Source organism: Caloenas nicobarica, chromosome 2 (genome assembly GCF_036013445.1).
Source record: "Caloenas nicobarica isolate bCalNic1 chromosome 2, bCalNic1.hap1, whole genome shotgun sequence".
Classification (NCBI taxonomy): Eukaryota; Metazoa; Chordata; class Aves; order Columbiformes; family Columbidae; genus Caloenas; species Caloenas nicobarica.
In genome coordinates, this window is record NC_088246.1 from 164353691 (window position 1) to 164374124 (window position 20434).

At 54.8% G+C, this 20434-nt stretch overlaps 4 protein-coding genes across 4 annotated transcripts; all 4 read right to left on the reverse strand.

Moving 5' to 3' along the window:
• Positions 1-3852: 3852 nt before the first annotated feature.
• On the reverse strand, positions 3853-4197 carry LOC135985055 (feather beta keratin-like). The gene has a single exon (XM_065627974.1). The coding sequence runs from the start codon at positions 4195-4197 to the stop codon at positions 3853-3855; it is 345 nt and encodes a 114-aa protein (XP_065484046.1).
• Positions 4198-9109: 4912 nt separating this feature from the next.
• Positions 9110-9454, reverse strand: LOC135985056 (feather beta keratin-like). Its single transcript, XM_065627975.1, has one exon. The coding sequence runs from the start codon at positions 9452-9454 to the stop codon at positions 9110-9112; it is 345 nt and encodes a 114-aa protein (XP_065484047.1).
• Positions 9455-14366: 4912 nt separating this feature from the next.
• Positions 14367-14711, reverse strand: LOC135985057 (feather beta keratin-like). The gene has a single exon (XM_065627976.1). The coding sequence runs from the start codon at positions 14709-14711 to the stop codon at positions 14367-14369; it is 345 nt and encodes a 114-aa protein (XP_065484048.1).
• Positions 14712-19625: 4914 nt separating this feature from the next.
• LOC135986021 (feather beta keratin-like) lies at positions 19626-19952 on the reverse strand. Its single transcript, XM_065629764.1, has one exon. It carries the CDS (start codon positions 19950-19952, stop codon positions 19626-19628), a length of 327 nt encoding a protein of 108 aa, XP_065485836.1.
• Between the last annotated feature and the right edge of the window lie 482 nt (positions 19953-20434).

Below are 20434 nucleotides of genomic sequence, written 5' to 3' on the forward strand. Positions count from 1 at the left end.
AGTTCTGTTTAATGTCTTTCTCCTTCATCTGGACAAGGAGATTGAGTGCACTCTCAGTACGTTTGCACATGACACCAAGTTAGGCAGGCGTGTTGACCCACTAGGCGCTGTGAAGGCTCTACAGAAGGCCCTGGACAGGCTGGAGCCATGGGCTGGGAGCAATTGCATGAGGTTGAACCAGGCCAAGAGTCGGGTCCTGTGCTTGGGTCACCACAGCCCCGTGAACGCTACAGGTTTATGGAAGAGTGGCTGGAAAGCTGCCAGGTGGTAAAGGACCTGGGGATGTTGGTCGACAGTGGCTGAATATGAGGCGGTGTGTGCCCAGGTGAGCAGGACAGCCACCAGCATCCTGGCTCGTCCTAGCGCGTGTCAGGGTGGGCAGAGGACGTGGCCAAAGTGTAGGAGAGGTGGAGTGTGGTCAGTGAGGTCATCCCATGGCACTCGTGTGGTTTGCGGATGCGTTGTGAGGAGAGGGCCCCATTTGCTGCCATCTCTGACAGGCTGGGCTGGGCTTTGGAGCTGTGACAGGCGTGAGCGACTGCCCCTTCCATGGTGTTTGATGCCCCAGCTGCACTCTGCCATCTCATTAAGCCTGTCATTAGGCCTGGCCTTTGGTCTTGATTGTGCTCTGTGGGTGTCTTTGTGCCCTCTTGCTTGTAAGCTTGTAGCTGTGTATATTAATTTTCTGTGGCAAGGTTTGGTTGGCATATGGGCTTCATGGTTTTCTTCTGTGAGAAGGTACCAGAAGATTCCCCCATGTGCGAGGGAGAGTCCCCATATGCCGAAAGACAAGCTGGCAGAGAGGAAGACTGGCCTGTCCTTAACTGAGGAGTTTGGCTTGAACTCATGAGAAAAAAGAGAGCTTTTGACGTCTGCAAGAAGAGGCAAGATACTGAGGAGGAGCACGAGGATGTTTTGAGTTTTATGCAGGGGGAAAATTACAAGGGCTAAAGCCCAACTAGAACTTAATCCAGCTCCTGCCAGAAAAGACAATACAACCTTTTTGGTATATGTTTTTGCAGGAAAAGGAAGCTAAGGAGAATCTCCAACTTGTAGTGGATTCAGGGAGCAAGACATTTACAATGGATGTGGAAAAGGCCTTAATGCCTTCTTTGCCTCAGTGGCTAATTGTAAAACCAGTTGTTCTCTGTGTAGCCAGCTCCCTGAGCTGGAAGACAGTGATGGGGCATAGAACGAAGCCCCAGGAATCGAAGGGGAAATGGTTGGTGAGCTGCTACACCACTTTGATACACCCAGGTGTATGGGGCTAGATAGGTTTTCCCCAGGAGTTGTGAGAGAGCTGGCGGAGGTGCTCCCCAAGCCACTTTCCATCATGTATCAGCAGACCTGACTCGCCGAGGAGGTGCTCACTGACTGGAAGTTAGCAAATATGACACCTATCTAGGAGAAGGGTCCAAAAGAGGAAGCGGGGAATTACAGATGTGTCAGTCTGACCTTGTTGCTTGGTAAGGTCATGGAACAGATCAACCCGAGTGCCATCATATGGCAGGTACAGGACCAGCAGGTCATCAGACGTAGTCAGCGTGGGTTTATGAAAGGCAGGTCCTGCTCGAGCAACCTGATCTCCTGCTATGACAAGGTGACCTGCTTTAGTGGATGAGGGCAAGGCTGTGGATGCTGTGGAGTAAGATTTTGGTAAAGTCTTTGACATCATTTCTCCTGGAGAAAGTGGCTGCTCATGGCTTAGACGGGCATAGCCTTCGCTGGCTAAAACACTGGCTGGATGGGTGGGCGCAAAGAGTTGCGGTGACTGGAGTTAAATCCAGTTGGTGGGCACTCACAAGAGGTGTTCCCCAGGGCTCAGTACTGAGGCCAGTTCTGTTTAAGATCTTTCTCCATGATCTGGACAAGGGCGTGGAGTGCCCCCTCAGTAAGTTTGCAGATGACATCAAGTTGGGCAGGAATGTTGATCTGCTGGACAGTAAGAATGCTCTAGAGAAGGATGTGGACAGCCTAGATCGAGCAAAAATGACAGTTGTATGAGGTTCAACAAGGCCAAGTTTTGTGTTCTGCACTTGCATCAGTACCAGCCTGTGGAACACTAGAAGCTTGGTGAAAGAGAGGCTGTAAAGCTACCTGTTGGAAAAGGACCTGGGCTACTGGTGAGCTGCTGGCAGAACATGAGCCAGCGTGTGCCCAGGTGGCCAGGAAGGCCACCAGCATTCTGGCCTGTGTCATCAGTAGTGTGGCCAGCAGGAGCAGGGCAGTGACCATCCCCCTGTATGTGGTGCTGCTGAGGCTGCAGCTAGAATGCGGGGTTCAGTTTTGGGCCCTTGATGACAAGAAAGACCTTGAGGTGCTGGAGCGAGTTCAGAAAAGGGCAATGAATCTGGTGAAGGGTCTGTAGCACAAGTGGGATGGGGAGCAGCAGAGGGCCTTGGGAGATTCAGTTTGGAGAACAGGAGGCTGAGGGGAGACCTTCTTGCTCTGTGCAACTACCTGAAAGGAGGTCGTAGAGCGGAGGGTGTTGGTCTCTTGTCGGAAGTGACGGAACTGGAGAAAGCGGCTTGAAGTTGGCCCAGGGGAGGTTTAGTGCGGCTATTAGGGAAAATGCCTTCCCCTAAAGGGTTTTGGGGCATTGGAACAGGCTGCCCAGGGCAGTGGTGGAGTCACCATCTCTGGAGGTGTGTAAAACTGTGTAGATGTGGTGCTTGACGACACGGGTTAGTGGTAGACTTGGTATTGTTAGGTTAACAGCAGGACTTGGTGATCTGAAAATTCTTTCGTAAGCCAACCAGTTCCGTGATTCTACAAGACTAGCCAGCCAGCTCCAAGGCAGAGCCACTGCTGGCTAAAGCTGAGCCAGCGAGCAATGGTGGTAGCACCTCTGTGGAAACATGTTTATGAAGGGGCAAAAACTACTTCAGAATAGTAACTGGAAGAGAGGAGGGAATAAAGGTGGGAGACAAATCTCTAGAGACAGCAAGGTGAGTGAAGAAGGAGGAGCAGGAGGTGCTGTAGGTTGTGGAGCAGAGATTGCCCTGCAGCCTGTGGTGAAGAACTGGGCTGAAGCAGGTTGTCCCCCTGCAGCCCGTGGAGGTTCACAGTGGAGGAAATGTCCACAGTGGAGGAGATAAGCACCTGCAGCCCGTGGAGGACCTGACGCTGGAGCAGGTGGGTGCACCCACAGGAGGCGTGACCCTGTAGGAAGCCTGTGTTGGACCACAGCCTTGGCAGGACCCGTGCACCCATGAGGAAAGTCTAAATACTTAATGATTCTGTGATTGTGCTTGTGGTAGAGCTGGGGAGTCACGCTGGGGAAGAAAGATAGTCAAGTGTGTGCTGGCCTTGGGAGGTCTCATCAGAGGCATGTTGAGGAGAGTGTTCTGGTGTCCAAGTCTTTCTTTGATCCAGTGATGGGCTTGTGTCATATTGTGGAAGAGCTCCGGAATACTGGTCTGTGTTCTTGGTGGTCTAGGTGGTGCCATATTTCCTGGGAGAGGTCTTGTGGCCCTTTTCCCCCCCTATCCGGTTTGCTTCCTGAGCCCTGGCTTTGTGCTGGGTGAGGTTGGAAGAGCCTTGAGAGAAGAAAGTAAAGTGAGACGTGTCAGGCTGGGATGCAAGAGAACTTTATTGAGGAAAAAAAAGAGTGCAAAGGCAGGAGCGCCAAGTAGAAGGTGACAAGTATAAGCTGCACGTAGGGCGACCATCAGCTGAGGTTGCTTCTGTGACCTAGATGTTGCCAGAGCACCAAGATCTTCCTGGCTCCTTTAGAGGAGGAGCCATGGACAGCAGGTCCCCGTGCCAAGAAGGGTCCAGAGGTGAGTCCACAATCCATGCCGCAGCTTCGATGCGGTAGGTGGTGTGCGTCAGGGGTGGTGGTGACAGCCCTTAGCAGATGTAGCCGCCCCTTCTGCCGCCGCAGGAGCCCAGGCCTCCGAAGCCACCCAGGCCTCCGAAGCCGCCCAGGCCTCTGAAGCCGTAGCCGTAGCCGAAGGCGCCGGAGTTGATGGCAACTCCCTGGGCACCAAGTTCGTTGCCCACGGCAGCCGATGAGGAGGATCCGACGGCGGTGCTCTGGGGGTGGGAGGTGAGGATGGGTCCTGGCAGGGTGACCAGCACGGCGGGAGGCTGGATGACGACGCGGGAGTCCTGGCACTGCAGGGCACAGGGCTCGTTGCAGCTGTTGGCCAGCGGGGTGGGTCCGCAGGGGCGGTAGGCGTCGTAGCAGGCCATGTGTGTGGTGCAGAGGGGCCCTGGAAGGGACGAGAGGCTGTTGAGCAAGCGCAGGGGCGTGGGGGTGCGAGGAGCGGTGTTGCAGGAGGGCGAGGGAGTGGGGAGGCTGGTGTGGGGCTGTGGGGAGCGTGGCGGTGGGGAGGCGTGAGGGCTGCTGAGGCTGGGGGCAGAGCGTGCTGGAAGAGAGGGGCCAGGCGGGGCAGGAGAAGGAGGGGAAGGGGGCTGAGGCTCACCTTGTTGAGCGCGGAGGGAGGAGAAGGCGTCAGGAGAAGTGTGTGAGGGAGAGAGGCGCTGGGCCGGCTTTTATGCTGGTCCTGGCTGGGCGGGACAGCCTTTGCACATGACGGCATTTTGCAGCCAGCAGCTGTTGGATGTCGCAGCCTGGCCAGGAATGAGGAGGGTGTGTTTTCCTTGCGCAATGCTCCAATTTCTTGTCCTTGTCTTGAGGACGTGTCCACTTGTCCGTGGCGGCAGCTTTGAAGTGTGAGCATTAGAGGCCGAAGGCTTGGTGTTGAAAGCGCATTTCAGGGCAGGCAGAGGATGCGGCCAAAGCGTAGGAGAGGTGGGGTGTCGTCAGTGAGGTCATCCCATGGCACTCGTGTGGTTTGTGGTTGCATTGTGTGGAGGGGGTCCCTTTTCCTCACAGCCCTGGCAGACTGGTCTGGGCTTTGGAGCTGTGCTGGGCCTGAGGAATTGCCTCTTCCATGGCGGAGGATCCCTGCCCTTCTTGCTTCCATCTCGCTAAGCCTTTCCTTCCACGCTCGTTGTGCTCTCTGGGTGTCTTGGTGTGTGTCTTGCTTATGAGCTGGGAGTGCAGGGTTGATGTTTCAAGGTTTTATTAGTGAAGGAGATTACTCCTGCTACATAGAGAGTGTTCTGGTGTAGACGACAAGCTGACACTGTTTGTCCCAGAGAAAGTGGCTGCTCACGTCTTGGACGACTGTAGTCTTTGAAGACTGAAAAAGTGTCTGGACGGCTGAAGCCCAAGAGTTGTGGTACTGGAGGTAAATCCATTTGGTGGCCATTCACAAGTGCGTTTCCCCAGGGCTCAGTACTGGGGCCAGTTCTGTTTAATGTCTTTCTCCTTCATCTGGACAAGGAGATTGAGTGCACTCTCAGTACGTTTGCACATGACACCAAGTTAGGCAGGCGTGTTGACCCACTTGGCGCTATGAAGGCTCTACAGAAGGCCCTGGACAGGCTGGAGCCGTGGGCTGGGAGCAATTGCATGAGGTTGAACCAGGCCAAGAGTCGGGTCCTGCGCTTGGGTCACCACAGCCCCGTGAACGCTACAGGCTTGTGGAAAAGTGGCTGGAAAGCTGCCAGGTGGTAAAGGTCCTGGGGATGTTGGTCGACAGTGGCTGAATATGAGGCGGTGTGTGCCCAGGTGAGCAGGACAGCCACCAGCATCCTGGCTCGTCCTAGCGCGTGTCAGGGCGGGCAGAGGACGTGGCCAAAGTGTAGGAGAGGTGGAGTGTGGTCAGTGAGGTCATCCCATGGCACTCGTGTGGTTTGCGGGTGCGTTGTGAGGAGAGGGCCCCATTTGCTGCCATCTCTGACAGGCTGGGCTGGGCTTTGGAGCTGTGACAGGCGTGAGCGACTGCCCCTTCCATGGTGTTTGATGCCCCAGCTGCACTCTGCCATCTCATTAAGCCTGTCATTAGGCCTGGCCTTTGGTCTTGATTGTGCTCTGTGGGTGTCTTTGTGCCCTCTTGCTTGTAAGCTTGTAGCTGTGTATATTAATTTTCTGTGGCAAGGTTTGGTTGGCATATGGGCTTCATGGTTTTCTTCTGTGAGAAGGTACCAGAAGATTCCCCCATGTGCGAGGGAGAGTCCCCATATGCCGAAAGACAAGCTGGCAGAGAAGAAGACTGGCCTGTCCTTAACTGAGGAGTTTGGCTTGAACTCATGAGAAAAAAGAGAGCTTTTGACGTCTGCAAGAAGAGGCAAGATACTGAGGAGGAGCACGAGGATGTTCTGAGTTTTATGCAGGGGGAAAATTACAAGGGCTAAAGCCCAACTAGAACTTAATCCAGCTCCTGCCAGAAAAGACAATACAACCTTTTTGGTATATGTTTTTGCAGGAAAAGGAAGCTAAGGAGAATCTCCAACTTGTAGTGGATTCAGGGAGCAAGACATTTACAATGGATGTGGAAAAGGCCTTAATGCCTCTTTGCCTCAGTGGCTAATTGTAAAACCAGTTGTTCTCTGTGTAGCCAGCTCCCTGAGCTGGAAGACAGTGATGGGGCATAGAACGAAGCCCCAGGAATCGAAGGGGAAATGGTTGGTGAGCTGCTACACCACTTTGATACACCCAGGTGTATGGGGCTAGATAGGTTTTCCCCAGGAGCTGTGAGAGAGCTGGCGGAGGTGCTCCCCAAGCCACTCTCCATCATGTATCAGCAGACCTGACTCGCCGAGGAGGTGCTCACTGACTGGAAGTTAGCAAATATGACACCTATCTAGGAGAAGGGTCCAAAAGAGGAAGCGGGGAATTACAGATGTGTCAGTCTGACCTTGTTGCTTGGTAAGGTCATGGAACAGATCAACCCGAGTGCCATCATATGGCAGGTACAGGACCAGCAGGTCATCAGACGTAGTCAGCGTGGGTTTATGAAAGGCAGGTCCTGCTCGAGCAACCTGATCTCCTGCTATGACAAGGTGACCTGCTTTAGTGGATGAGGGCAAGGCTGTGGATGCTGTGGAGTAAGATTTTGGTAAAGTCTTTGACATCATTTCTCCTGGAGAAAGTGGCTGCTCATGGCTTAGACGGGCATAGCCTTCGCTGGCTAAAACACTGGCTGGATGGGTGGGCGCAAAGAGTTGCGGTGACTGGAGTTAAATCCAGTTGGTGGGCACTCACAAGAGGTGTTCCCCAGGGCTCAGTACTGAGGCCAGTTCTGTTTAAGATCTTTCTCCATGATCTGGACAAGGGTGTGGAGTGCACCCTCAGTAAGTTTGCAGATGACATCAAGTTGGGCAGGAATGTTGATCTGCTGGACAGTAAGAATGCTCTAGAGAAGGATGTGGACAGCCTAGATTGAGCAAAAATGACAATTGTATGAGGTTCAACAAGGCCAAGTTTTGTGTTCTGCACTTGCATCAGTACCAGCCCGTGGAACACTAGAAGCTTGGTGAAAGAGAGGCTGTAAAGCTACCTGTTGGAAAAAGACCTGGGCTACTGGTGAGCCGCTGGCAGAACATGAGCCAGCGTGTGCCCAGGTGGCCAGGAAGGCCACCAGCATTCTGGCCTGTGTCATCAGTAGTGTGGCCAGCAGGAGCAGGGCAGTGACCATCCCCCTGTATGTGGTGCTGCTGAGGCTGCAGCTAGAATGCGGGGTTCAGTTTTGGGCCCTTGATGACAAGAAAGACCTTGAGGTGCTGGAGCGAGTTCAGAAAAGGGCAATGAATCTGGTGAAGGGTCTGTAGCACAAGTGGGATGGGGAGCAGCAGAGGGCCTTGGGAGATTCAGTTTGGAGAACAGGAGGCTGAGGGGAGACCTTCTTGCTCTGTGCAACTACCTGAAAGGAGGTCGTAGAGCGGAGGGTGTTGGTCTCTTGTCGGAAGTGACAGAACTGGAGAAAGCGGCTTGAAGTTGGCCCAGGGGAGGTTTAGTGCGGCTATTAGGGAAAATGCCTTCCCCTAAAGGGTTTTGGGGCATTGGAACAGGCTGCCCAGGGCAGTGGTGGAGTCACCATCTCTGGAAGTGTGTAAAACTGTGTAGATGTGGTGCTTGACGACACGGGTGTGTGGTAGACTTGGTATTGTTAGGTTAACAGCAGGACTTGGTGATCTGAAAATTCTTTCGTAAGCCAACCAGTTCCGTGATTCTACAAGAGTAGCCAGCCAGCTCCAAGGCAGAGCCACTGCTGGCTAAAGCTGAGCCAGCGAGCAATGGTGGTAGCACCTCTGTGGAAACATGTTTATGAAGGGGCAAAAACTACTTCAGAATAGTAACTGGAAGAGAGGAGGGAATAAAGGTGGGAGACAAATCTCTAGAGACAGCAAGGTGAGTGAAGAAGGAGGAGCAGGAGGTGCTGTAGGTTGTGGAGCAGAGATTGCCCTGCAGCCTGTGGTGAAGAACTGGGCTGAAGCAGGTTGTCCCCCTGCAGCCCGTGGAGGTTCACAGTGGAGGAAATGTCCACAGTGGAGGAGATAAGCACCTGCAGCCCGTGGAGGACCTGACGCTGGAGCAGGTGGGTGCACCCACAGGAGGCGTGACCCTGTAGGAAGCCTGTGTTGGACCACAGCCTTGGCAGGACCTGTGCACCCATGAGGAAAGTCTAAATACTTAATGATTCTGTGATTGTGCTTGTGGTAGAGCTGGGGAGTCACGCTGGGGAAGAAAGATAGTCAAGTGTGTGCTGGCCTTGGGAGGTCTCATCAGAGGCATGTTGAGGAGAGTGTTCTGGTGTCCAAGTCTTTCTTTGATCCAGTGATGGGCTTGTGTCATATTGTGGAAGAGCTCCGGAATACTGGTCTGTGTTCTTGGTGGTCTAGGTGGTGCCATATTTCCTGGGAGAGGTCTTGTGGCCCTTTTCCCCCCTATCCGGTTTGCTTCCTGAGCCCTGGCTTTGTGCTGGGTGAGGCTGGAAGAGCCTTGAGAGAAGAAAGTAAAGTGAGACGTGTCAGGCTGGGATGCAAGAGAACTTTATTGAGGAAAAAAAAGAGTGCAAAGGCAGGAGCGCCAAGTAGAAGGTGACAAGTATAAGCTGCACGTAGGGCGACCATCAGCTGAGGTTGCTTCTGTGACCTAGATGTTGCCAGAGCACCAAGATCTTCCTGGCTCCTTTAGAGGAGGAGCCATGGACAGCAGGTCCCCGTGCCAAGAAGGGTCCAGAGGTGAGTCCACAATCCATGCCGCAGCTTCGATGCGGTAGGTGGTGTGCGTCAGGGGTGGTGGTGACAGCCCTTAGCAGATGTAGCCGCCCCTTCTGCCGCCGCAGGAGCCCAGGCCTCCGAAGCCACCCAGGCCTCCGAAGCCGCCCAGGCCTCTGAAGCCGTAGCCGTAGCCGAAGGTGCCGGAGTTGATGGCAACTCCCTGGGCACCAAGTTCGTTGCCCACGGCAGCCGATGAGGAGGATCCGACGGCGGTGCTCTGGGGGTGGGAGGTGAGGATGGGTCCTGGCAGGGTGACCAGCACGGCGGGAGGCTGGATGACGACGCGGGAGTCCTGGCACTGCAGGGCACAGGGCTCGTTGCAGCTGTTGGCCAGCGGGGTGGGTCCGCAGGGGCGGTAGGCGTCGTAGCAGGCCATGTGTGTGGTGCGGAGGGGCCCTGGAAGGGACGAGAGGCTGTTGAGCAAGCGCAGGGGCGTGGGGGTGCGAGGAGCGGTGTTGCAGGAGGGCGAGGGAGTGGGGAGGCTGGTGTGGGGCTGTGGGGAGCGTGGCAGTGGGGAGGCGTGAGGGCTGCTGAGGCTGGGGGCAGAGCGTGCTGGAAGAGAGGGGCCAGGCGGGGCAGGAGAAGGAGGGGAAGGGGGCTGAGGCTCACCTTGTTGAGCACAGAGGGAGGAGAAGGCGTCAGGAGAAGTGTGTGAGGGAGAGAGGCGCTGGGCCGGCTTTTATGCTGGTCCTGGCTGGGCGGGACAGCCTTTGCGCATGACGGCATTTTGCAGCCAGCAGCTGTTGGATGCCACAGCCTGGCCAGGAATGAGGAGGGTGTGTTTTCCTTGCGCAATGCTCCAATTTCTTGTCCTTGTCTTGAGGACGTGTCCACTTGTCCGTAGCGGCAGCTTTGAAGTGTGAGCATTAGAGGCCGAAGACTTGGTGTTGAAAGCGCATTTCAGGGCAGGCAGAGGATGCGGCCAAAGCGTAGGAGAGGTGGGGTGTCGTCAGTGAGGTCATCCCATGGCACTCGTGTGGTTTGTGGTTGCATTGTGTGGAGGGGGTCCCTTTTCCTCACAGCCCTGGCAGACTGGTCTGGGCTTTGGAGCTGTGCTGGGCCTGAGGAATTGCCTCTTCCATGGCGGAGGATCCCTGCCCTTCTTGCTTCCATCTCGCTAAGCCTTTCCTTCCACGCTCGTTGTGCTCTCTGGGTGTCTTGGTGTGTGTCTTGCTTATGAGCTGGGAGTGCAGGGTTGATGTTTCAAGGTTTTATTAGTGAAGGAGATTACTCCTGCTACATAGAGAGTGTTCTGGTGTAGACGACAAGCTGACACTGTTTGTCCCAGAGAAAGTGGCTGCTCACGTCTTGGACGACTGTAGTCTTTGAAGACTGAAAAAGTGTCTGGACGGCTGAAGCCCAAGAGTTGTGGTACTGGAGGTAAATCCATTTGGTGGCCATTCACAAGTGCGTTTCCCCAGGGCTCAGTACTGGGGCCAGTTCTGTTTAATGTCTTTCTCCTTCATCTGGACAAGGAGATTGAGTGCACTCTCAGTACGTTTGCACATGACACCAAGTTAGGCAGGCGTGTTGACCCACTAGGCGCTGTGAAGGCTCTACAGAAGGCCCTGGACAGGCTGGAGCCGTGGGCTGGGAGCAATTGCATGAGGTTGAACCAGGCCAAGAGTCGGGTCCTGCGCTTGGGTCACCACAGCCCCGTGAACGCTACAGGCTTGTGGAAAAGTGGCTGGAAAGCTGCCAGGTGGTAAAGGTCCTGGGGATGTTGGTCGACAGTGGCTGAATATGAGGCGGTGTGTGCCCAGGTGAGCAGGACAGCCACCAGCATCCTGGCTCGTCCTAGCGCGTGTCAGGGCGGGCAGAGGACGTGGCCAAAGTGTAGGAGAGGTGGAGTGTGGTCAGTGAGGTCATCCCATGGCACTCGTGTGGTTTGCGGGTGCGTTGTGAGGAGAGGGCCCCATTTGCTGCCATCTCTGACAGGCTGGGCTGGGCTTTGGAGCTGTGACAGGCGTGAGCGACTGCCCCTTCCATGGTGTTTGATGCCCCAGCTGCACTCTGCCATCTCATTAAGCCTGTCATTAGGCCTGGCCTTTGGTCTTGATTGTGCTCTGTGGGTGTCTTTGTGCCCTCTTGCTTGTAAGCTTGTAGCTGTGTATATTAATTTTCTGTGGCAAGGTTTGGTTGGCATATGGGCTTCATGGTTTTCTTCTGTGAGAAGGTACCAGAAGATTCCCCCATGTGCGAGGGAGAGTCCCCATATGCCGAAAGACAAGCTGGCAGAGAAGAAGACTGGCCTGTCCTTAACTGAGGAGTTTGGCTTGAACTCATGAGAAAAAAGAGAGCTTTTGACGTCTGCAAGAAGAGGCAAGATACTGAGGAGGAGCACGAGGATGTTTTGAGTTTTATGCAGGGGGAAAATTACAAGGGCTAAAGCCCAACTAGAACTTAATCCAGCTCCTGCCAGAAAAGACAATACAACCTTTTTGGTATATGTTTTTGCAGGAAAAGGAAGCTAAGGAGAATCTCCAACTTGTAGTGGATTCAGGGAGCAAGACATTTACAATGGATGTGGAAAAGGCCTTAATGCCTCTTTGCCTCAGTGGCTAATTGTAAAACCAGTTGTTCTCTGTGTAGCCAGCTCCCTGAGCTGGAAGACAGTGATGGGGCATAGAACGAAGCCCCAGGAATCGAAGGGGAAATGGTTGGTGAGCTGCTACACCACTTTGATACACCCAGGTGTATGGGGCTAGATAGGTTTTCCCCAGGAGCTGTGAGAGAGCTGGCGGAGGTGCTCCCCAAGCCACTCTCCATCATGTATCAGCAGACCTGACTCGCCGAGGAGGTGCTCACTGACTGGAAGTTAGCAAATATGACACCTATCTAGGAGAAGGGTCCAAAAGAGGAAGCGGGGAATTACAGATGTGTCAGTCTGACCTTGTTGCTTGGTAAGGTCATGGAACAGATCAACCCGAGTGCCATCATATGGCAGGTACAGGACCAGCAGGTCATCAGACGTAGTCAGCGTGGGTTTATGAAAGGCAGGTCCTGCTCGAGCAACCTGATCTCCTGCTATGACAAGGTGACCTGCTTTAGTGGATGAGGGCAAGGCTGTGGATGCTGTGGAGTAAGATTTTGGTAAAGTCTTTGACATCATTTCTCCTGGAGAAAGTGGCTGCTCATGGCTTAGACGGGCATAGCCTTCGCTGGCTAAAACACTGGCTGGATGGGTGGGCGCAAAGAGTTGCGGTGACTGGAGTTAAATCCAGTTGGTGGGCACTCACAAGAGGTGTTCCCCAGGGCTCAGTACTGAGGCCAGTTCTGTTTAAGATCTTTCTCCATGATCTGGACAAGGGCGTGGAGTGCCCCCTCGGTAAGTTTGCAGATGACATCAAGTTGGGCAGGAATGTTGATCTGCTGGACAATAAGAATGCTCTAGAGAAGGATGTGGACAGCCTAGATCGAGCAAAAATGACAATTGTATGAGGTTCAACAAGGCCAAGTTTTGTGTTCTGCACTTGCATCAGTACCAGCCCGTGGAACACTAGAAGCTTGGTGAAAGAGAGGCTGTAAAGCTACCTGTTGGAAAAGGACCTGGGCTACTGGTGAGCCGCTGGCAGAACATGAGCCAGCGTGTGCCCAGGTGGCCAGGAAGGCCACCAGCATTCTGGCCTGTGTCATCAGTAGTGTGGCCAGCAGGAGCAGGGCAGTGACCATCCCCCTGTATGTGGTGCTGCTGAGGCTGCAGCTAGAATGCGGGGTTCAGTTTTGGGCCCTTGATGACAAGAAAGACCTTGAGGTGCTGGAGCGAGTTCAGAAAAGGGCAATGAATCTGGTGAAGGGTCTGTAGCACAAGTGGGATGGGGAGCAGCAGAGGGCCTTGGGAGATTCAGTTTGGAGAACAGGAGGCTGAGGGGTGACCTTCTTGCTCTGTGCAACTACCTGAAAGGAGGTCGTAGAGCGGAGGGTGTTGGTCTCTTGTCGGAAGTGACAGAACTGGAGAAAGCGGCTTGAAGTTGGCCCAGGGGAGGTTTAGTGCGGCTATTAGGGAAAATGCCTTCCCCTAAAGGGTTTTGGGGCATTGGAACAGGCTGCCCAGGGCAGTGGTGGAGTCACCATCTCTGGAAGTGTGTAAAACTGTGTAGATGTGGTGCTTGACGACACGGGTGTGTGGTAGACTTGGTATTGTTAGGTTAACAGCAGGACTTGGTGATCTGAAAATTCTTTCGTAAGCCAACCAGTTCCGTGATTCTACAAGACTAGCCAGCCAGCTCCAAGGCAGAGCCACTGCTGGCTAAAGCTGAGCCAGCGAGCAATGGTGGTAGCACCTCTGTGGAAACATGTTTATGAAGGGGCAAAAACTACTTCAGAATAGTAACTGGAAGAGAGGAGGGAATAAAGGTGGGAGACAAATCTCTAGAGACAGCAAGGTGAGTGAAGAAGGAGGAGCAGGAGGTGCTGTAGGTTGTGGAGCAGAGATTGCCCTGCAGCCTGTGGTGAAGAACTGGGCTGAAGCAGGTTGTCCCCCTGCAGCCCGTGGAGGTTCACAGTGGAGGAAATGTCCACAGTGGAGGAGATAAGCACCTGCAGCCCGTGGAGGACCTGACGCTGGAGCAGGTGGGTGCACCCACAGGAGGCGTGACCCTGTAGGAAGCCTGTGTTGGACCACAGCCTTGGCAGGACCTGTGCACCCATGAGGAAAGTCTAAATACTTAATGATTCTGTGATTGTGCTTGTGGTAGAGCTGTGGAGTCACGCTGGGGAAGAAAGATAGTCAAGTGTGTGCTGGCCTTGGGAGGTCTCATCAGAGGCATGTTGAGGAGAGTGTTCTGGTGTCCAAGTCTTTCTTTGATCCAGTGATGGGCTTGCGTCATATTGTGGAAGAGCTCCGGAATACTGGTCTGTGTTCTTGGTGGTCTAGGTGGTGCCATATTTCCTGGGAGAGGTCTTGTGGCCCTTTTCCCCCCTATCCGGTTTGCTTCCTGAGCCCTGGCTTTGTGCTGGGTGAGGCTGGAAGAGCCTTGAGAGAAGAAAGTAAAGTGAGACGTGTCAGGCTGGGATGCAAGAGAACTTTATTGAGGAAAAAAAAGAGTGCAAAGGCAGGAGCGCCAAGTAGAAGGTGACAAGTATAAGCTGCACGTAGGGCGACCATCAGCTGAGGTTGCTTCTGTGACCTAGATGTTGCCAGAGCACCAAGATCTTCCTGGCTCCTTTAGAGGAGGAGCCATGGACAGCAGGTCCCCGTGCCAAGAAGGGTCCAGAGGTGAGTCCACAATCCATGCCGCAGCTTCGATGCGGTAGGTGGTGTGCGTCAGGGGTGGTGGTGACAGCCCTTAGCAGATGTAGCCGCCCCTTCTGCCGCCGCAGGAGCCCAGGCCTCCGAAGCCACCCAGGCCTCCGAAGCCGCCCAGGCCTCTGAAGCCGTAGCCGTAGCCGAAGGCGCCGGAGTTGATGGCAACTCCCTGGGCACCAAGTTCGTTGCCCACGGCAGCCGATGAGGAGGATCCGACGGCGGTGCTCTGGGGGTGGGAGGTGAGGATGGGTCCTGGCAGGGTGACCAGCACGGCGGGAGGCTGGATGACGACGCGGGAGTCCTGGCACTGCAGGGCACAGGGCTCGTTGCAGCTGTTGGCCAGCGGGGTGGGTCCGCAGGGGCGGTAGGCGTCGTAGCAGGCCATGTGTGTGGTGCGGAGGAGCCCTGGAAGGGACGAGAGGCTGTTGAGCAAGCGCAGGGGCGTGGGGGTGCGAGGAGCGGTGTTGCAGGAGGGCGAGGGAGTGGGGAGGCTGGTGTGGGGCTGTGGGGAGCGTGGCGGTGGGGAGGCGTGAGGGCTGCTGAGGCTGGGGGCAGAGCGTGCTGGAAGAGAGGGGCCAGGCGGGGCAGGAGAAGGAGGGGAAGGGGGCTGAGGCTCACCTTGTTGAGCGCGGAGGGAGGAGAAGGCGTCAGGAGAAGTGTGTGAGGGAGAGAGGCGCTGGGCCGGCTTTTATGCTGGTCCTGGCTGGGCGGGACAGCCTTTGCGCATGACGGCATTTTGCAGCCAGCAGCTGTTGGATGCCACAGCCGGGCCAGGAATGAGGAGGGTGTGTTTTCCTTGCGCAATGCTCCAATTTCTTGTCCTTGTCTTGAGGACGTGTCCACTTGTCCATAGCGGCAGCTTTGAAGTGTGAGCATTAGAGGCCGAAGACTTGGTGTTGAAAGCGCATTTCAGGGCAGGCAGAGGATGCGGCCAAAGCGTAGGAGAGGTGGGGTGTCGTCAGTGAGGTCATCCCATGGCACTCGTGTGGTTTGTGGTTGCATTGTGTGGAGGGGGTCCCTTTTCCTCACAGCCCTGGCAGACTGGTCTGGGCTTTGGAGCTGTGCTGGGCCTGAGGAATTGCCTCTTCCATGGCGGAGGATCCCTGCCCTTCTTGCTTCCATCTCACTAAGCCTTTCGTTCCACGCTCGTTGTGCTCTCTGGGTGTCTTGGTGTGTGTCTTGCTTATGAGCTGGGTGTGCAGGGTTGATGTTTCAAGGATTTATTAGTGAAGGAGATTACTCCTGCTACATAGAGAGTGTTCTGGTGTAGACGACAAGCTGACACTGTTTGTCCCAGAGAAAGTGGCTGCTCACGTCTTGGACGACTGTAGTCTTTGAAGACTGAAAAAGTGTCTGGACGGCTGAAGCCCAAGAGTTGTGGTACTGGAGGTAAATCCATTTGGTGGCCATTCACAAGTGCGTTTCCCCAGGGCTCAGTACTGGGGCCAGTTCTGTTTAATGTCTTTCTCCTTCATCTGGACAAGGAGATTGAGTGCACTCTCAGTACGTTTGCACATGACACCAAGTTAGGCAGGCGTGTTGACCCACTAGGCGCTGTGAAGGCTCTACAGAAGGCCCTGGACAGGCTGGAGCCATGGGCTGGGAGCAATTGCATGAGGTTGAACCAGGCCAAGAGTCGGGTCCTGTGCTTGGGTCACCACAGCCCCGTGAACGCTACAGGTTTGTGGAAGAGTGGCTGGAAAGCTGCCAGGTGGTAAAGGACCTGGGGATGTTGGTCGACAGTGGCTGAATATGAGGCGCTGTGTGCCCAGGTGAGCAGGACAGCCACCAGCATCCTGGCTCGTCCTAGCGCGTGTCAGGGCGGGCAGAGGACGTGGCCAAAGCGTAGGAGAGGTGGAGTGTGGTCAGTGAGGTCATCCCATGGCACTCGTGTGGTTTGCGGGTGCGTTGTGAGGAGAGGGCCCCATTTGCTGCCATCTCTGACAGGCTGGGCTGGGCTTTGGAGCTGTGACAGGCGTGAGCGACTGCCCCTTCCATGGTGTTTGATGCCCCAGCTGCACTCTGCCATCTCATTAAGCCTGTCATTAGGCCTGGCCTTTGGTCTTGATTGTGCTCTGTGGGTGTCTTTGTGCCCTCTTGCTTGTAAGCTTGTAGCTGTGTATATTAATTTTCTGTGGCAAGGTTTGGTTGGCATATGGGCTTCATGGTTTTCTTCTGTGAGAAGGTACCAGAAGATTCCCCCATGTGCGAGGGAGAGTCCCCATATGCCGAAAGACAAGCTGGCAGGGAAGAAGACTGGCCTGTCCTTAACTGAGGAGTTTGGCTTGAACTCATGAGAAAAAAGAGAGCTTTTGACGTCTGCAAGAAGAGGCAAGATACTGAGGAGGTGCACGAGGATGTTTTGAGTTTTATGCAGGGGGAAAATTACAAGGGCTAAAGCCCAACTAGAACTTAATCCAGCTCCTGCCAGAAAAGACAATACAAACTTTTTGGTATATGTTTTTGCAGGAAAAGGAAGCTAAGGAGAATCTCCAACTTGTAGTGGATTCAGGGAGCAAGACATTTACAATGGATGTGGAAAAGGCCTTAATGCCTTCTTTGCCTCAGTGGCTAATTGTAAAACCAGTTGTTCCCTGTGTAGCCAGCTCCCTGAGCTGGAAGACAGTGATGGGGCATAGAACGAAGCCCCAGGAATCGAAGGGGAAATGGTTGGTGAGCTGCTACACCACTTTGATACACCCAGGTGTATGGGGCTAGATAGGTTTTCCCCAGGAGTTGTGAGAGAGCTGGCGGAGGTGCTCCCCAAGCCACTTTCCATCATGTATCAGCAGACCTGACTCGCCAAGGAGGTGCTCACTGACTGGAAGTTAGCAAATACGACACCTATCTAGGAGAAGGGTCCAAAAGAGGATGCGGGGAATTACGGATGTGTCGGTCTGACCTTGTTGCTTGGTAAGGTCATGGAACAGATCAACCCGAGTGCCATCATATGGCAGGTACAGGACCAGCAGGTCATCAGACATAGTCAGCATGGGTTTATGAAAGGCAGGTCCTGCTCGAGCAACCTGATCTCCTGCTATGACAAGGTGACCTGCTTTAGTGGATGAGGGCAAGGCTGTGGATGCTGTGGAGTAAGATTTTGGTAAAGTCTTTGACATCATTTCTCCTGGAGAAAGCGGCTGCTCATGGCTTAGACGGGCATAGCCTTCGCTGGCTAAAACACTGGCTGGATGGGTGGGCGCAAAGAGTTGCGGTGACTGGAGTTAAATCCAGTTGGTGGGCGCTCACAAGAGATGTTCCCCAGGGCTCAGTACTGAGGCCAGTTCTGTTTAAGATCTTTCTCCATGATCTGGACAAGGGCGTGGAGTGCCCCCTCGGTAAGTTTGCAGATGACATCAAGTTGGGCAGGAATGTTGATCTGCTGGACAGTAAGAATGCTCTAGAGAAGGAGGTGGACAGCCTAGATCGAGCAAAAATGACGATTGTATGAGGTTCAACAAGGCCAAGTTTTGTGTTCTGCACTTGCATCAGTACCAGCCCGTGGAACACTAGAAGCTTGGTGAAAGAGAGGCTGTAAAGCTACCTGTTGGAAAAGGACCTGGGCTACTGGTGAGCCGCTGGCAGAACATGAGCCAGCGTGTGCCCAGGTGGCCAGGAAGGCCACCAGCATTCTGGCCTGTGTCATCAGTAGTGTGGCCAGCAGGAGCAGGGCAGTGGCCATCCCCCTGTATGTGGTGCTGCTGAGGCTGCAGCTAGAATGCGGGGTTCAGTTTTGGGCCCTTGATGACAAGAAAGACCTTGAGGTGCTGGAGCGAGTTCAGAAAAGGGCAATGAATCTGGTGAAGGGTCTGTAGCACAAGTGGGATGGGGAGCAGCAGAGGGCCTTGGGAGATTCAGTTTGGAGAACAGGAGGCTGAGGGGAGACCTTCTTGCTCTGTGCAACTACCTGAAAGGAGGTCGTAGAGCGGAGGGTGTTGGTCTCTTGTCGGAAGTGACAGAACTGGAGAAAGCGGCTTGAAGTTGGCCCAGGGGAGGTTTAGTGCGGCTATTAGGGAAAATGCCTTCCCCTAAAGGGTTTTGGGGCATTGGAACAGGCTGCCCAGGGCAGTGGTGGAGTCACCATCTCTGGAGGTGTGTAAAACTGTGTAGATGTGGTGCTTGACGACACGGGTGTGTGGTAGACTTGGTATTGTTAGGTTAACAGCAGGACTTGGTGATCTGAAAATTCTTTCGTAAGCCAACCAGTTCCGTGATTCTACAAGACTAGCCAGCCAGCTCCAAGGCAGAGCCACTGCTGGCTAAAGCTGAGCCAGCGAGCAATGGTGGTAGCACCTCTGTGGAAACATGTTTATGAAGGGGCAAAAACTACTTCAGAATAGTAACTGGAAGAGAGGAGGGAATAAAGGTGGGAGACAAATCTCTAGAGACAGCAAGGTGAGTGAAGAAGGAGGAGCAGGAGGTGCTGTAGGTTGTGGAGCAGAGATTGCCCTGCAGCCTGTGGTGAAGAACTGGGCTGAAGCAGGTTGTCCCCCTGCAGCCCGTGGAGGTTCACAGTGGAGGAAATGTCCACAGTGGAGGAGATAAGCACCTGCAGCCCGTGGAGGACCTGACGCTGGAGCAGGTGGGTGCACCCACAGGAGGCGTGACCCTGTAGGAAGCCTGTGTTGGACCACAGCCTTGGCAGGACCCGTGCACCCATGAGGAAAGTCTAAATACTTAATGATTCTGTGATTGTGCTTGTGGTAGAGCTGGGGAGTCACGCTGGGGAAGAAAGATAGTCGAGTGTGTGCTGGCCTTGGGAGGTCTCATCAGAGGCATGTTGAGGAGAGTGTTCTGGTGTCCAAGTCTTTCTTTGATCCAGTGGTGGGCTTGTGTCATATTGTGGAAGAGCTCCGGAATACTGGTCTGTGTTCTTGGTGGTCTAGGTCGTGCCATATTTCCTGGGAGAGGTCTTGTGGCCCTTTTCCCCCCCTATCCGGTTTGCTTCCTGAGCCCTGGCTTTGTGCTGGGTGAGGTTGGAAGAGCCTTGAGAGAAGAAAGTAAAGTGAGACGTGTCAGGCTGGGATGCAAGAGAACTTTATTGAGGAAAAAAAAGAGTGCAAAGGCAGGAGTGCCAAGTAGAAGGTGACAAGTATAAGCTGCACGTAGGGCGACCATCAGCTGAGGTTGCTTCTGTGACCTAGATGTTGCCAGAGCACCAAGATCTTCCTGGCTCCTTTAGAGGAGGAGCCATGGACAGCAGGTCCCCGTGCCAAGAAGGGTCCAGAGGTGAGTCCACAATCCATGCCGCAGCTTCAATGCGGTAGGTGGTGTGCGTCAGGGGTGGTGGTGACAGCCCTTAGCAGATGTAGCCGCCCCTTCTGCCTCCAAAGCCACCCAGGCCTCCGAAGCCGCCCAGGCCTCTGAAGCCGTAGCCATAGCCGAAGGCGCCGGAGTTGATGGCAACTCCCTGGGCACCAAGTTCGTTGCCCACGGCAGCCGATGAGGAGGATCCGACGGCGGTGCTCTGGGGGTGGGAGGTGAGGATGGGTCCTGGCAGGGTGACCAGCACGGCGGGAGGCTGGATGACGACGCGGGAGTCCTGGCACTGCAGGGCACAGGGCTCGTTGCAGCTGTTGGCCAGCGGGGTGGGTCCGCAGGGGCGGTAGGCGTCGTAGCAGGCCATGTGTGTGGTGCGGAGGGGCCCTGGAAGGGACGAGAGGCTGTTGAGCAAGCGCCGGGGCGTGGGGGTGCGAGGAGCGGTGTTGCAGGAGGGCGAGGGAGTGGGGAGGCTGGTGTGGGGCTGTGGGGAGCGTGGCGGTGGGGAGGCGTGAGGGCTGCTGAGGCTGGGGGCAGAGCGTGCTGGAAGAGAGGGGCCAGGCGGGGCAGGAGAAGGAGGGGAAGGGGGCTGAGGCTCACCTTGTTGAGCGCGGAGGGAGGAGAAGGCGTCAGGAGAAGTGTGTGAGGGAGAGAGGCGCTGGGCCGGCTTTTATGCTGGTCCTGGCTGGGCAGGACAGCCTTTTCGCATGACGGCATTTTGCAGCCAGCAGCTGTTGGATGCCACAGCCGGGCCAGGAATGAGGAGGGTGTGTTTTCCTTGCGCAATGCTCCAATTTCTTGTCCTTGTCTTGAGGACGTGTCCACTTGTCCGTGGCGGCAGCTTTGAAG

What these genes read in the sequence shown, in the direction of transcription:
- LOC135985056 (XM_065627975.1), bottom strand. Translation starts at nt 9,454, where the DNA reads ATGGCCTGCTACGACGCCTACCGCCCCTGCGGACCCACCCCGCTGGCC.
- LOC135986021 (XM_065629764.1), bottom strand. Translation starts at nt 19,952, where the DNA reads ATGGCCTGCTACGACGCCTACCGCCCCTGCGGACCCACCCCGCTGGCC.
- LOC135985057 (XM_065627976.1), bottom strand. Translation starts at nt 14,711, where the DNA reads ATGGCCTGCTACGACGCCTACCGCCCCTGCGGACCCACCCCGCTGGCC.
- LOC135985055 (XM_065627974.1), bottom strand. Translation starts at nt 4,197, where the DNA reads ATGGCCTGCTACGACGCCTACCGCCCCTGCGGACCCACCCCGCTGGCC.